At 36.6% G+C, this 17191-nt stretch overlaps 1 protein-coding gene across 1 annotated transcript in view; it reads right to left on the bottom strand.

Annotated features, from left to right (window-relative positions):
* LOC144369513 (ATP-binding cassette sub-family A member 13-like) overlaps window positions 1-17191 on the bottom strand; it is a 340834-nt gene that overhangs the window by 92570 nt on the left and 231073 nt on the right. Inside the window, exons 33-36 of the mRNA XM_078029787.1 lie at window positions 14576-14736; window positions 8984-9227; window positions 4884-5076; window positions 1905-2014 (exon numbers count right to left, since the gene is read on the bottom strand). Coding sequence (XP_077885913.1) covers window positions 1905-2014; window positions 4884-5076; window positions 8984-9227; window positions 14576-14736 — 708 coding nt within the window. The remainder of the gene's footprint in view (window positions 1-1904; window positions 2015-4883; window positions 5077-8983; window positions 9228-14575; window positions 14737-17191) is intronic.

The raw sequence follows: 17191 nt of genomic DNA, 5'->3' as shown, positions 1-17191 counted from the left end.
ACTTAGTTAGGCCCTAAGCAACTTAGTGAAACTCTGTCTCAAAATAAAAAACATAAAATGTTCTGGAGATGTGCTCAGTGGTTAAGTGACCCTGAGTTCAATCCCTGGTAAGAAAAGAAAAGAAAAGAAAAGAAAAGAAAAGAAAAGAAAAGAAAAGAAAAGAAAAGAAAAGAAAAGAAGAGAAGAGAAGAGAAGAGAAGAGAAGAGAAGAGAAGAGAAGAAAAAAGAAAAAAGAAAGAAAGGAAAAAGAAAGAAAGGAAAAAGAAAGAAAGAAAGAAAGAAAGAAAGAAAGAAAGAAAGAAAGAAAGAAAGAAAGAAAGAAAGGAAGAAAGAAAAAGAAAGAAGAAAAAATCAGGGAAAACATACAAAAGATTATATTTCAGCAGAGTATATAACAAATTCCTATATTTATAAGTAACAAAAAAGTTACAATACACACAAAAGGTTGAGGGATATAATTGCAAATGATAGAAAGGAAAGGTATGTAACAAATATATACGAGAAAGGTACTCGAGTTCAGACAGAATCAATGAAGTGCAAATAAAAGGGAGATTTCATGCCCATCAATTTGAAAAACTTAAACTTATAATCATAGAAGAAGACTATAAAATGTATAAGTGAAATGAAACAATCTTTTAAATTTTATCTGAATTGGAAGCATGTATATGTCTTTCTACATAAACAACCACACTTATACACACATAAGCAGACACAGAGAAAACATATAAAATTAGTTGTATGGTTCTTTAAATTAAACTGACAGGAGATACGCAAATATCAGTAATGGATTTTAGGAAAAAATTTTCATTCTCCTGACACAACACAGGCAGACAATGAATATTTGTTGATTTGAAGAAGTAGCTAATTGATGGGTGATTATATTTCTGAACCTTTTTTTATTCAATTACTACATCTGAAGCCATAAAAAAGTTAAAAATCTAAAGCACATTTTCTCAAATCTATGTAGAAATGATTCTCTGATCCCCAGCACACCCTATGAAATCAAATAACTTCATGATAACTTGGTGGATAGTCATATAATGACCTTCAGAGAATGCACAGAAAACAGGTCTTTCATTTCATAATTTCATAGAAATTGAAATGTATCATTAAATTACAGAGAGTTTGCTATAGTAGGAAAATAAAAAGATCTATGCCCGGGGCCTTGCAACACAGTATTGAAAACAGACTAGGATATGGGGACATGCACAGGGGGTGCACATGGGTTGCTTGTGGAGAAGGAACAACTAGAAAACAGCTGTGAAGCTAAAAGTATTAAGAGTTTAGTCTGGTATTGAACCAAGTTTCCTATTAAGTCAAATTTATAACAGGAATCAAGTAGCAAATCCAGCCTCAGAAAAGTGGGGAGCAAGTAATCTCCCTTTGTAGAAGAGAGAAAACCACAAATGTTAGTCCTGATTATAGCTCAGGAAAGAGGAGGACATGCTGCCACCACATATAGGCAGAAAGAGGAGCAAAGTCCTCAGGTCTCAGAGGAAAAGCTCCAAATTGAGCACAGATTTCATAAGGAATTACAGAATGAGGTGGTGGAGACATTGAAAGATTTATCCATAGAAGCAAGAAGAATCAACCCTTGGCTATTTTCTGCTCACCTGAGTTACATACAGACATCTCAACTGCAATCTGGTGCCTCTCAGAGATGTCTGCCCTCAGCTTCTTTGTGACAATACCTTCCTGATCCTTTGCTCTGGCTATCAGGTTTGAGCTCCATTCACATTATGGACACCCTTATCCTTTTGGAGAAGTGGTGATTTGAAGATAAATTTGGAGGAAAATTGTGCTTTCAAACTTTATTCCACAGGGCAGAAAGAATGTGGGGTTTCTCTGGGCTTGATTATTTCCTGCTTAGGCAGCACAGCAAAATAATTAAATCTTGATCTTACCCCATGGGAGTCCTAACAACAGCATGTCCTGAACTTGGAGGAATTTCACCATTCAAAACTTTGAATGTAGTGCTCTTCCCAGCTCCATTCACTCCTAAGAGTCCAAAGCACTAAGGGAAAAATGAAGTTAAATAAAATAGGTTAAAAATAATGATAATGACATTATACATTTTCTCTGAGTCAACTTTGAATTGACATTATTGATATGTGATATTTGTACATTTTAAAGAATCACACATTGTAAAGCATTTTATGGTTTACACAATACTTTCAAGATCATCACAGCATTTAAATAGTATAAAAACTATAGCATTCACTTATAGACAAGTAAATTCATATATGGAAAACTTAAAAGAATGAGAAGTAAATGCTAACTATCCCAAATTATGCAGAGATGACAGTCTTTGAAAGTCATATCTTTGTAGAAATAATTATGCTCTTGATATTCATTTCTGTATATTCCAAAATGCTTTTTTTTTAAAAAATTTCATTTTTCACTCTCCATATGTATATTGCTTGTAGCTGTATACCTTCCTTGAAGAGTACTGAAGAGGTTACAAATTCGTTCCTAGCTCAAAGCAAATCCTGACACTCAGAAGATGACCCTTAGTTTTATGCTCTTAACACTCATCAACTTATTTCTTGGTCCAATCCTATCATATATTCCATGTAAAAATTGGCCTCCTGGTTCTTTTTTCTAGATGTAGTCTTGTGCTTCCAGGTATATACTCTGCTTGAGAATTCAACATGGCGCCTGAGAATATGATTCTTGCCCATCTCCTTCCCAGACAGTTTTTGAATGAGTAGGTGATTCTATCTATTTTCATATACTGGCTTCCTGGCTTCTGGGATCTTAGAAAGTGACTACTTATGGATTTCTGTCAGCATGCCACACCCAGCTATCACAGTACTCTACATCAGGCCTCTGAATGCCACTGTCTGAATTGCCACTTGCTTTAATAACCACATTTCTCCCAATTACCCATATCAGAAATATGGTTTTATCTCAGTCCAGGCCTGTCCCATGTCATTGATGTCAGTCAGGCCATAGCTGGGTGCTCCAAGGCATACCACCACCAGGCCAACCAGATGGTATCTCTGTTTTAAGGCTTAGCCATAAAGCTACCTTTGAAATAAAGCTCTCCCCCTGCAATTGTCCTTCTACTTTCCTTGTACATTCTTTAAGATGTAAAGCACTATAGACAGTACCACTCATACATCTTCTAATCCTATCCTGCCTTGGGACAAAGCTTATGCTGTTGTGTAATACTGTGTTTATGATCTTTGGTTTCCTATCCAGTTGGTTATTCCTAAAGGGACAGGTTCATACCTCAGTCATTTCTATTTTCTGAAGGCTTTTACAAATTACTTCCCATCTGAGTGACTAAACTGTGATGCTCATAAAAGCTTAGCATATAAAACTTATAATAATTCGCAACTTGAATGTCTCCAAAAGCCTACATGTTGAAGGTTTGGTCTCTAGTCCTTGGTGCTACTGGGAAGAGGTGCAGTCTGTTAGGAGGTAGGGCCTAGTGGATAGTGTCAGGTCATTGAAGGTGTGCCCTTGAAGAGGATATTTGGACCCTGTTCCCTTCTATTCCTCCTTCTTTTGCACCTGGCCATGAGTTGAATGATCTTTCTTCTCTATGAGCTCCTGCCATGATGTAATAAGCCAACACAAGCCCAAAGTTAGGAGCCAATGAGTCACACACTGAAATCTATGGAACTGTGAGCCCAAATAAACATCCCCTCTCTTATAAGTTTATTATCTCCCCTGTTTTATTGCAGTACCAAAAAGTTGACTAACACAAAAGTAAAATTTATATGGCATCTCATATCAGATACATAAGTCATCATTCTTATGAATATTTTCAAGTTTTTCACTTACTCCTTAGCTTAAACCTACCATAGAGCCATAGCAGCAAATTAATATTGATTTTAATTAATTTCAAAACAAGGGTGAAAAATGTTCAAATAAAATAGGTTAGACTGCAGAGCCAGTCTTAAAGCAGTAGAAAGAACAGCTATAAGTAAACACATCCTTACCATTTTTCTACCAGAAATCATAGTCTTTGGTATAAGGATACTCCCAGAATGCTTTAGGCTGTTCTCTTTGCCTTTTTACCCCTCAGAATACTCATATCTGAAATGTCTATTCTCCTCTCAAAGGCAGGGAATGGGTGCCAATCAGATAACAATATAGCCTACTTTGAAATTCTCAGGAGCTTGGAACAATATGCATGCAAGGTGCTCTTTTATTTTTAACAGTTAATTAAAGGTAATCATTTCCAGAATTGATTTCCCTTTATGCATTAAGTACAAATCAGGGACAATTTATATGGCTTCTGTCAGTTCTGATTAAAGATTTCTCCTAGAATTAATGCCATAGCCATGAAAAAAATTCCCAGCTCTTGCAATGGTGTATGAAAAATATTCTTTGGTTTTCTAGAGTAGCATTTTATTAGTTGGGCTTAACTGTACACTTAAAAAGTATTGAAGTCAAAATGAGAGTAAAAAAGCAGTTTCCTTTATTAACTATAATATACTTTCACTTAATAAAATGATATCCCAGAGCTGGGGGTGGAGCTCAGTGGTACAGGGCTTGCTTAAATGTGTGAGGCACTGGGTTCGATTCTCAGTACCACATAATGATAAATAAATTAAAGGTACTGTGTCTATCTACAACTAATTTTTTAAAAAGACATACCATAGTCCAAACCATACTGAAAACTACTGAGTAACATAAAATTTTAAAAATTATGAAATAAAACAAATGTTATCAATCAACAGTGATTTCACTATGGAAAGAGCCAATGGATCCTCTTTTTGGTTTTTCTCCTATGACTGTGAAAATTCTTGAAATGTAAAGGTTGAATATAGCCATGATTTCAGCTATTCTGAGAACATCACAAACAGGTCAGCAGTTTGAATTATACAGGTTCACAACAGAAAAGGATAAAAAAAGAGAAGCTTTGCTACCTCTCCTCTTGATATGCCTAAACTAATATCTTGCACAGCCATAGTCTTCTTAAAAAAGCTTCCATAACATTTACTGAGGCTGTTTAACACAAGGATGTCTCCACTGGTCCTTCCTTCAAGCACCCTCATTTGCTCCTTTTCAACATCTATATCCTTGGAAGACTTGACTGTGCCTTGGAGAGAAGAATGACCCCTGGAAAGATAAAGTCAGAGTCAATTCACACTTAGGAAATTATACTGGGATATTCTATAAGAGAGATTATGAAAACAAGAGAAAACACCTTCATATATCTATATCACCTTCAACCAAAACACCTTAATCTTGACATCCTGCTTACTGATTCTCAGCAAGAGTTAATTTCATTCCTTAATTTGAAGGAAATATACATGCTACTAAAAGATACCGAAATAGATTGATACTCAACTAGAAATAGTTTTTAATTTTATGAATAATAAAGTAAATCCAGACCTTACTAAATTCAAAAAAATGCTATCAAACTATATCAACTTTTATAGGAAATAGCTCATTTAATAAAATAAATTATTAAAACATCCAAATACTATAAGTTTATAGTTTAAGTTGGATTGCATATAAGGATTGTATTGCTAGCACATCATACAACATCTTGCAAAAAGTATTCAATAAGTATTTTCCAGATGAATACAAATTTAATTATCAATTCTAACCATTTCTCTCTAAATCTAAGCTGCTCTCTTTTCTTTATGGTTTTCAATCTGATGCATTTTAACTTTCAAGTAAATTTCAATTTCCCCTGTAAACTGTAATATGCCTATATTTTAATAATTAAATAGGTACAGACCACTGAGTCAATATTATACTAACATTAATTTCATGCTTTTCACAGTGCAATATTTTTTATGGAATATGTTATCATGTTGTTATGGAGGAAAATGGGTGAAAGGTAATAGGAGCTTAATTTTGCAACCTTGCAATTCTCAAACTATTTTAAAATAAGAAGCTATTAAAACTCAATGAAAATATCCACGGCCAGTACTCAGTCGTCTTAACTCTTTTTTTCTGTATTTTTTTCCCAAACCTGAAATCACCTTTTGGCAAAAATATAATATATTTCACACTTATCTTTGATGATTGATAGCTAGACATTCAGGAGTGTATATTATATCATTTATATAACATTCCAAAGCATGAAAAATGAATCAATGCATATAAAAATAAGAAAATCAGTTACCCAGAAGGCAATTATTGATGAGGAAGGAGCATCAAAGGTGTTAAATATATTCAATTAATCTAAGAGGGGGTTACATGGGTGTGTACAATTTCTAAAAATCCACAAAATTATACTTTCCTGCTTGAATGTCATTTCCTTGTCCCAGATGAAGGTCTGTTTCTTGATCTTTCACCTGGGCTTTGCCCTTCAAAGGCCTTTTCCTACTCTAATGGATCAGGCCATCATTATGCCATCCTGTCTCCAGATGATCTCCGCACAACCTGTGGTACTTTACAGATACCTCCCGGGTCTCAACCCAGAGTTACTTATCTCAGGGTACTAGGAAGGGACACAGGTGTGCACAACTGTTTAATCTTCACAACTAATTCTGGTGGCTGGAGAACAAGTGACGAAGATTACTTCTTGTTGGGCCCCCTTCCAACAATCCACAATCCTAATTCATTCAACTGCACTCAGCAATGTGACCCTCAGACATCTTCCAACTGAAAATCACAATAAATGGTATCTTTATCAAAGAAGAAAGATCCAGATGGACACTAGATATAGCAGAAATTTGCAGATGCTCCAGCATACCTAGTATCTGGACCACATGGCTATTCTGACTCAGCCAGCACAAAGGACACAGAGAGCACACCCCAGCTCCAGGGGGAAAAAAAGAGAAAGCAGGAAAGAAATCCCCAAACTCACCCAACCTAGATGATGTTGGGCTACAGCTGAATGCTAACTGAGATCTGAATTCTTAGCAGACAACCAGGGGTTTCGGAATGGAGCCAGGGTGTATTAGACAATGACAGCAGTGAGGCGGGCTCCACACTCAACATCTAGCACCAAGGTTCTAGTGACAGATGCACTGCTCAGAATAAGGAAAGCCAAGTCTATTCTGTTCCTATTCAGAGCGCATGGTCCTATTCTCTTCCAAGATTCAACTATGGCATGTATAATTTTCCTATATGCTTGTAATTAAGCAGAGATAATTGACATATAAATACTACAGAGGTGCCCCATAGATTTTAAAAAAAAGGATGTTATAGACATGTTGAGATGGGTCAAAGTATTTTGGGAGCTTAGCAGAGACAGGAAGAGGTGTTGGATGTGAAATCAGACAGGTGCAGGTAATATGAGGCAAACATCTCGTGTGGTGATGGCAAAGGATCACAGATAGCTTTACCAGGCATGAGCACCAGAGTTAGAGGTGCTTGTTAAGAACCTTGGACTGTACCTTTTAAATAATAATTAGTGACCCCATTGGATCTGGATTTAAATGACAAAAATGACAGCATGTCACAGTCATTAAACTATTTTGACAGATATCTATAAGGAGCATCAAGCAACTGGTATCTAAATTAGATTAAATTTCTTTGCTCTGTGACCTTTATGCAGACATAAAACAACAAAATTCACTATCTATTGTGAATATTAAATACAAAATTCTTTTTTTTAAAATTTTGACACAGGGTCTCACTACATTGCTTAAGGCCTCACTCAGTTGCTGAGGCTAGATTTGAACTTGCCTCAGCCTCCCGAGTTGCTGGGATTACAGGTGTGTGTCACTGGATCCAATTAAAGACAAAATTCTAAAATAAGGTTCAACTAATACTTACACTTTACAAAATAAACATAATCCAGAGGGGTTGTGTGTGTGTGTGTGTGTGTGTGTGTGTGTGTGTATGTGTGTGTAACCCAGAGCCTCATACCATGTGAAGCAAGTGCTCTACCACTGGCCGTATCCCCAACCCAGAATGTCTTTTCTTTAAAAAAAAAAATCTTTTGATAATATAGGAGGATGAAGCAGCTGAAATTCTGCCAAAGGGGGGTCTACATTACAGGTTTTAAAAAAGACTGTACTGTGAAAGGATATCATAGCACAAACTGTATTTGTACAGCTCTCAGATTTCTACTTCAAATTGAGTCAGTTTTTATAAATCTGCAGATTCCAGAGTGATTATGGCCAAATTCAAAAGAGCTTTGGAACTTGTATTCAAAATGGTTCTCTACGTTAGCAGCTTACATGGGCTATGTGAGAAAATGCATCATGAAATGACTGAAAAGGAAAACATACGTATATGAAAATCACCATAAAATATTAATAATGTTAGTTAGCCTTTATAATTTTAATAGGTTCTCCAGTAACAGGGTCTTAACAATTTCTCCAAAATGAATCTCCCCCTTAGGCAGAAGTCAGAGGGAAATAGCACTGGGAAAGAGCAGGTCAATGGATTCAGGTCATGCAGGAGGAGATGCATCATTGAGGACCTGCACAAGAAAGTACATTTCTTCCCTATGTATCTCAAATGTATTATCTGACAATAATCTAGACTTCTTTGCAAAGTGGGTGTATGCGTATGTGTGTTTGTCTCTGTGCATGTATATAGATTATAATACATGTCTATGCATCTATCTAAACTGTGCATGGCACTGACTTGTATTCTAACTTAACAAAGATAAGAACACAGCAATAGAAGGAACTAGATTGGGTGAAGGCCATGCAGTTATCTCTACTGAATTTTCATACTTTCCTGCTTCCAAGAGTTAATGGCATTTAGTCATAAAATAAATTACTTTATGGTATCAACCAAATTCACCTGAGGAACTACAAAGTAACAAGGAAATTGAGCAATTTCAAAGTGGAAAATACATGGAGACAACTAAATAATTGGAACGATCATCTCACCAGTTGGCACTTTATCTTTTGAAATTCCCTTTTCCTGGTGTTGGTGACTCAACATGAATCAAAATAAAAAAAGAAACATAATATCTTAACTTATTATAACCATGCATAATACTGATCAGACACTTTTCTTATCTTGCAACCTCCAGGCTGGACTTTTTTTTCTCCCTCTCTTTATTCAAAAGTCACTGCAATGAGAGGCAAAGCCCTTCAGAACACACCTTGACCACTGCAGAAGGTTCCAGTGCAGTAGGATCCTCAAGAGGAGAAGAATTGTGCCCTGAGAGGCCAATACCACAAAGATCCATCCCAGGAAGTCCATCTCAAAGGGACTCACATAGGAATCAATGCCGAAGTTGTAGGTCAGGTCATATTTGATCTGGTTATAACAGAGTTCTATCAGTCCTTGACCCAAGCAGAATTGAGGGAAAATAGTGAAGACCCACTTGAGGACATCATAGATATCTGTAAATTCTGCACAGAGAGATAAACAAACAATAAAATTAAAAACTATTTCTCTTTTTATAACACACCCATAACTTATTTTCCTCCTTTGTTGGGGCTGTGTCCCAGGTTTCCCTATCCCAACTACTCAGGAGCATCCTCACACAGCTATCAAACTAAAGAAGTTTACTCTTCAGATTTTGGATACAGTGGTATTTGCCTTGCTTGGCTTTACCTGCTTGCAACCCATGACACCTTTATTCCTTTTCTCTCCTTTAGAATAGGAATGCCTATCATATATATGTCCATCTCACCATTATATTTTGGAAGCACATAACTTATTTGGTTTCAAGGGATCACGGTTCGAAACAAAATTGCCTCAGGATGAAATATAACTTTTTCAGTCTCACCCATACCTGATTCAGGTGGTATTTATAAATGAGACCTTTGGACCTTAGATTTTAGAGTGGATGCTGCAATGAGTTAAGACTTTAGGGTTGGTGAGATGGAATGAGTATATTTTGCATGGGACAAAGATTTGAACTTTGGGGGCCTAAGAGCAGAATGTTATGGAATGAATATTTGTGCTACTCTCAAATTCATACTTTGAACATTGCCAACACTGTCAATGTGTCACTGTTAGACATGGGGCCTTTGAGAGGTGGTTAGGTATAGATGAAGTCATGAGGATGGAGCTTTCAAAATGGAATCAATATACTATGAGAACATCAAGGGACAACAATGCTCTCTCTCTCTCTTTCTCTCTCTCTCTCTATCCTTTCAGGACACAATGAGAATGTAGCCATCTGCAAGTCAATCACAGAGTTCAATGAAGAACCAAATCTAAAGTCCCCTTGATCTTGGATTTCTCAGTATCTAGAGCTATTGGAAATATGTGTCTACTGTTTAAGCTGTGGTTTTTGTTACAGCAGTAGGAGCAAACTAAGACACATGGGTAATATTAGTAGTCAAAAGATGACATGAATGTTTCAATGAGTAGGAAATATAAGGAACTTGTGACTGTGAACACTTAAATAATATACCAAATGTCTAGTTAATTCTTAACACACAATAAACATTAAATATATGCATCATCATTATTAAACACAAAATTGAGTGGTGCCACAAAAACATGTATAAGAGGTCAAAAAGATCCCAGAGGAAACAAATCAAATAAGATAGACTGTATGTCTGAACACAATTTTAAAACAGAATATATCTAAAAATTTTAAATCTCTCATACATCCTGTTCTTATCGTTACTATCTGGTAAATGCTAATTTTACTTTTAAATGAGATTAAACTTATTATACTGTTAAATCAATTGTCCACTAAATTCTTTTGGCAAATTGTCATATGCTTTCAGCTTCATTAGACTTTATCATATTTCATTCTCTCAATAAATATAGAAGATTTCTTCAGTTACCAATGAAGAAACAGTCTCAAATGGTGATTAATATATGCAAGCCACACTCATTAGGGCCAGGAATTGATCCTGACCTTTCTAATCCAAAGAACAAGGTCTTTCCACTCAGGAGCATAGCCTTTGGAGAAAATTCACCAAAATGCTGGTCTGTTCAGTTGACCTTTAGACTCAGTACAGCTACCTGAAAGTATTTAACCCAGAAAGAACACATTAACTGGAACTACCAAAGCCCTGCAAATATAATGAAGAATTAGACTTATATTTTACAGTCTTTCTCTACTCTATCTAAAAATGATCAAGTTTATTTTATAAGTTAGGAAAAATCATCACAATATGTTCATATGATGTACTATATATATATCATATAATATATATTAAAAATAAACTTACATAATTGTCAATGCATATTTCTCACTAGATAATATACAGTTTTTCCCTTATAATTCAAACTAAACACTTAACTAAGCTAAGTATAGCCTTAAATAATGTGTTTTTGGGCTACAGCAAATTTAATAACAATTTTTTAAGGCATTTACTATCAAAATATGATTTATTGTCTTTTGCATGTAGACATGAAGAAAGTACAAAAGCTTCATTTAATTCTTTCTTATTTTTTTCTTGACTGCTACTAGTTATAAATTTTGATCAGTCTTAAAGGAGCTTATTAATTCCACTTTTCATAAAACTATATCCCTGGATCAATTAATGTACCTCATGAAAAGATTTTATATTATTAGTGTTGGTATAGGAACAGCAGAAGAGTGTAGCTTTTAACTCAGGAATTGGTAGGTAATTAAGGAAATGACATACTAATGGTGATGACTTCGTATCTCATTTTAAGGAATTCTCAATCATCTCCATACAAGTGTGAACAAAGACATATGAACACTGAGTTAATAAAGAGTCCACGCATTTGAGGGGTTGTAGCTGCATTCATGGAAAAAGGATCCACAGTGTTTCATTTAGGATATGTAGAGACTGATCACATGACCAGTCTATCCAGAAACAAGCACCATTCTTTTTAACTCCACCAACATCCTCCTGGCCCCAACTGGAATCCTTACCAGTAGGAGAGAGAGATTCTAAACTTCCTTGCACTAGAAACTAAAAGCATAATTTTATCAACTGTGATTTGATAACAATGAAAAAATATCACATCAACACTATAGTTTATATGCATGATGGTTAATATGACATTATGATTTTGATATGCGGTGCCCCTCAAAAGCTCCTGGGTTAATACAGCAATGTTGGAAGGTGAAATGCCTGGGTTCTGAGAGCTACACCTAACCAGCCCATTCTAGTTTGGATGGGCTAAGTGGATGTTAACTGTAGGGCATGGCTGGAGGAGGTGGGAACTGGTACCATCTTAGTACCCACTGAGGATGGATTCTGCCATGGAAGGGTTCATCTTCCCTGCTGGCCTTTCCCCTTTCTATCTCCGCTTCCTGGATGCCAAGAACAGATATTGCCCTTCCACCAAGCCAATCTGCCATAATATTCTGCTTTACCTTGGCCCCAGAGCAATGGAGTTACCTGCCCATGGAATAAATCTCTGAAAACCATGACCTCAAAATAAACTTTTCCTCCTCTCAGTTCTTCTTGTTAGGTATTTTGGTCAAAGCAACAAAAAGCTGACTAATACATATGGGTTATATTAGATGTTATGACTGATCTGAGAAGTCAGATGCTATTTTTTTTTTGGTTTCTTTCATTAAATCTGTAAGATCATATTGTTCCATGACTTACAAATGAATACTTTTCTTAGAAATGAATATTTGAATAATTGTGAGTTTTTAAGACAGAGAATATCAAAATAAAGAACAAAGGAAAAGAAAGACATAAGAAAATGTAATAAAACTGCTCTTATTACTTATTACCAATTGATTTAGACCAATTTTATTTTTGCAAAAATAGTACCTATTAGCTAGCATTTTCTTTAGGGAGGCAATGATGTTTATAATTGGAAGTAACAATGTGTTTCTACCTGCCATGCTTTTAGACTTTAATGGATGAAAATGTTCCTGGCTAGTTTCCTCTGTTATCTTGTCCCCTAGAATTGACCTGAATTCTGAGTTTCTCACCTTTGGGATTGTTTATTTGGGGTCTGATTTATTTTTCACCATAGTTCCTATGTATTCCTGATGGCACATGTCATATTACAAACTGATAGAGGGGGAGGAAAATTATATTCTGCTTCTGCTGATTTCAATATTCTTCTCAAGCTAATGCCAATTAATTGTTCTGAAAGCTTTCTATTTAAAGGCTAGACATATTAACACAGATTACTGTCAAACCAGATCTGTAAAAAAAAAAAAATCACTGAAATAGATCATTCCCCTCATTGAATGTGTAATGGATATTTACATACTTCACTGCTTCTGCACAAACATGAGGCACAATAATAAAAAATAATATTGGCCATCATTCAAGAGACAGCTAAGTCTGATCCAGTCTTGAGGAGTAAAGCTGCCTGATCAGGTAGACATCAGTTCTTGAGTCATTGGGAATGACACCAGCAGCACATCCTTCAACAGGGAGCTCTGTACCTTTCTCAGGTGATTTCCTCAAACTAAGCATCAGTCAAACCCTGGGAACAAATGAGAAATCAAAGCTCATGTGAACAGCAGGAAGCCAGAAGGGAACAGTGTGATCAGAGGTGAGAAAAGAGTGCAGAAACAAAAAGGGTTAAAATATAGACTCAAAATAGAGCATAAGGTCTGAAGTCTATACCCATTGGTCACACATGGGCTGTCAGATGGCTTGAAGCACAGGCCAAGAGTGAGGAGAGACAGAAGAGAAGGGGAATGGCAAGGAACAATTGGAATGTGTCTACAGAAAGCATTCAGCTTGACCTAGACACCTATTTGGACGTTTGGAAAGTACCCTAAAAGGTCCTTGCTAATGGGAATGGCCTAATGAAGAGAAGCATTTCTCTATTTCTTAGCAGAATTTACTGGTTTTTATTCCTTTAGTAAAAACTAAATTAGTACTAGGCGATATAGGAGAGAAGGCAGAATCCATATAGATGTGTTATGATCTGAAAGTAGGGTCAGTTGCTGTGGCCCATCTTACACTGTAGTGTCCGGCCACTGCCATGGTGACATTGTGACAAGGCACTTATCATTGTGTGGTAGTAGGAGCAAATGTGACTCCATTTTGTTTTATGACTTCATCCTGTAAACAACCATGCCAAGTAGAAGAGTCATGACTGGGGCAAGGTGTTCTTTTCCTTTTGCTATAGAAACCTTTAAGAACACAGAACTACCTAATGGGGTATTGTTTCTGTAACTAGGGTAACGGGACTCTGTTTCTGTAACTGGGGTGACTGGGCTAACTGTGATTGGTTAGACTTCCCTCTGCTTGACTGCACTGTCCCACTTCTGTAACCTGGCTTGCTTGCATTGGCTAGACCCCCGAACATCCTTTTTGCGGTTTTCAGGCTTATAAGGAGTGCCCTTGCAATTGTTTGGGGCTGATCAGGGGAACAGCCTTATGTTCTGGTCAGCCGCCACCGGTGCGCTTCAATAAAGGCTTGATTTGATTATCCATGAGTGGTCTGGAAGTCAGTTTATGAAACCCAGGGACAAAGCTTTAACTATAACAATTGCATTAACTCATCCATCATTAATCAGTATTTCACCATCGAACCATCTCTGAGAAAGGCACCAGGTATGCAGCAATGACCATCTTCATAGATCTGCCTTGGCTTTTGGAACAGTTGCAACTGTGCATCCTTTGTTCAATTATCACCAAGCCAGGACATGGCTCTTATAATGCTACAGATGGGTTTTTAAATTAGAATGCATTTCTTTTTCTGGAATTTGAAGGCAGTGGATACTAGCACATTTCCATTGAATTGCAGTAGGAAAAATCAACAAAAGACACATGCATCCCTGTTCTCCTCTTGTTCATGCCTTCAGAAATGGCACATTGCCACTGACTGACCTGAGCTTTGGAGATGATGGCCAGGATCCGGGGCATGGTGGTCATTAGCATGGTGCACAGACCAAAGATAAAGTTCAATGAGATGTAGGAGATGAAAGCCACATCTGAACTGGAGAAAATTCTGGACATCAGATACATCCATGGAAGTGTTGCATATCTGAAAAACAGGGTGGAAATTTATATTTATTCTCCTATGTTTATTTTTATAATTACTGAATTACAGATGCAATTTTACTGGCCTGGTAATGTTTTTGTGTACATAGTTAACAAAAATACACTTCATGTAATATATCTCATGGTCTCCAATAGACAAAGCGTTCTTCCTGCGACTTCCAATGACCCTAAACATAATGGAAAGAGCACTGTGTACGTTGGTTAGGAGCCTGACCGTCCAGCTTTGGGACCTGGGGCAAATCAGCTGACATTCCCTCACCACCTCTTCCTGCAATGGGACACTCCTCTGTTCTGTGTCTCATCATGAAGAAATAATGCTTGGGGCTGGGGTTGTGGCTCAGTGGTGGAGTGCTTTCCTAGCATGTGTGAGGCACTGGGTTTGATCCTTAGCACCACATAAAAATAAATAAATAAAATAAAGATATTGTGTCCACCTATAACTAAAAAATTATTTTTAAAAAAGAAATAATGCTTATTTGTTACAGTGAGAATTGAAAAATAATGAGAATATGAAAAGCCACCAGTGCTCTACATAAAAATAAGGCATAAAGATAAAATCTGAAAGTTTCATGTACAGAATGCATATTCATAGTAGGCACTATGCTGTCACTTCCACAGTGTCCTCTACTCCTCCACACACACCCCAACAATGTGAAAGGTGGAACTCTGATCCTTCTCTTCCAGGTAGAGCAACCAAGAGTCGACAACTTTTTCAAACTTTCAGAGCTGACCATACATGAGTCTGGCACGGGATTAATTTCTGAACATACCAAGACTGAGTAAGAAGGAGTATTGCTAAATACTGAGCCCTGGAAGCAGTCCCTGTGAGTTTCTGATGACATCTACATCTAAAAATCCACCCTGTCCCTAAAATGAAACCTTTTATTTTCTTCGTTTTATCTCCCACAGTCTTAAAACTGAGTTTCATTCATGGCCAACTTCCTTCTACTTCCTTCTGTTGCAGCAAAATGTATTGCACATTGTATTGCACACCATATTAAAGGAAACTGGCACTTCGAATGATAGTTCCAAATATCAGCAGAGAAGCTACTTACTTTAAATCATAGCCTTTCCCATAAGCTTCATACATCCAGAGTCCTTGTGTGTTCTCTGTACACTGAAGGTAAACACATCACTGTTTTCTTTATAGTGACTGTTAAACCTGAAATACTTCAGAGTACCTTTAAATGACTAAGCTTTTCTTAATATGTTAACTAGTGAGACTGAAATGATGTGAGATGTCAGGGCCTCAGGATGGTTACTATCTTAGTTAAACTTTCCTTTTCAGAAGAAATCTGTGATACTGGAATGTATTCCTGGGCTAAAAACTACATTCTCTTATTTTGGAAAATATTTGGAATATTATATATAAAATCATATAGTATCTCAGAAACTTTCCTCAATAGCAGTCTACACCCTAATTTGGACTTGATGAAAATTATTTGAGCACATGCTAGAGATGAGAGCCATAAAACAATTATTCTAAAATACTTGCTGTATAAAAGAATTAAGTTAAACCAAAATAATTACCAAGAGAGAAACTGTGACTTCTCATTTCTTCAAACTGTCAATATCTGTCTGAAATAAATTACTACACAGAAGAATCAACCCCTGCCCCCACTCATATACACCACTTATCTATATTTTCTCCTTTGTTGTCTCTTCTGGGGCAACAATCAAGTGCTACCTTCTGTTATCTAACTTTGTTGAGAAGCAAATAAAATCACAGTATTGAAAGTATTTTTGCAACTGACATATAAGCAATAGCAGCATGTGAGTCAAATTTGGGGGTAGCTTTAATTGCCATAAAATTTGTTCTGGGAGTGAACAAAAAATTGTCTTAACTTAAAACTACTGGTTCAAACTCTATATTATAGAACAACATGTAACAGATTGTTTTTCTTTTCCACATGACAGACTTCATAATAGCCTAAAATAACCATTTTGGTCCGCATATGCCTCCACTACAAAAGACCAGATCACTCTTTGTTCCTTGTAAAACATGATATCCAGCCAGCTCTCTCTATTAAATTTGGCAATGTGGGGTTTAGAGGAATTGGGGAAAGAGGCTCTGCACTGGGCATCTGATGTGGTCAGCACTGCGCAAAGCACAGCAGGATCACCACCCCCTTTGATCAGCATCTCTGCATTGGACGATGAAATTTAAGAATGCCTTCCTCCAATCTATTGGAGGGACTAATCCTCACCTGGAAGCTAGGCCCTGCTCCACTGAAGATGGCTCAGAATCTGCACTTTGTTATTGTTACATAAGGTTTCCATACTGGGTTTTTTCATTTAAATATTTGACAAGTAGATCAAAGCATTGTCTAAGAAAAGTGAATCAGAGACAAAGACATAGTCTAAATGATGCCACCAGGGAGCTCCTATTGCTACATTAATGAGCAGCCTTTGAGAGTGGCTTTCAGCCAGTGATGATT

This window comes from Ictidomys tridecemlineatus, chromosome 12 (genome assembly GCF_052094955.1).
Source record: "Ictidomys tridecemlineatus isolate mIctTri1 chromosome 12, mIctTri1.hap1, whole genome shotgun sequence".
In the NCBI taxonomy this organism is placed as follows: domain Eukaryota; kingdom Metazoa; phylum Chordata; class Mammalia; order Rodentia; family Sciuridae; genus Ictidomys; species Ictidomys tridecemlineatus.
The sequence above is the reverse complement of the archived record's forward strand: the minus strand, read 5'-3'. Positions and strand labels throughout refer to the sequence as shown.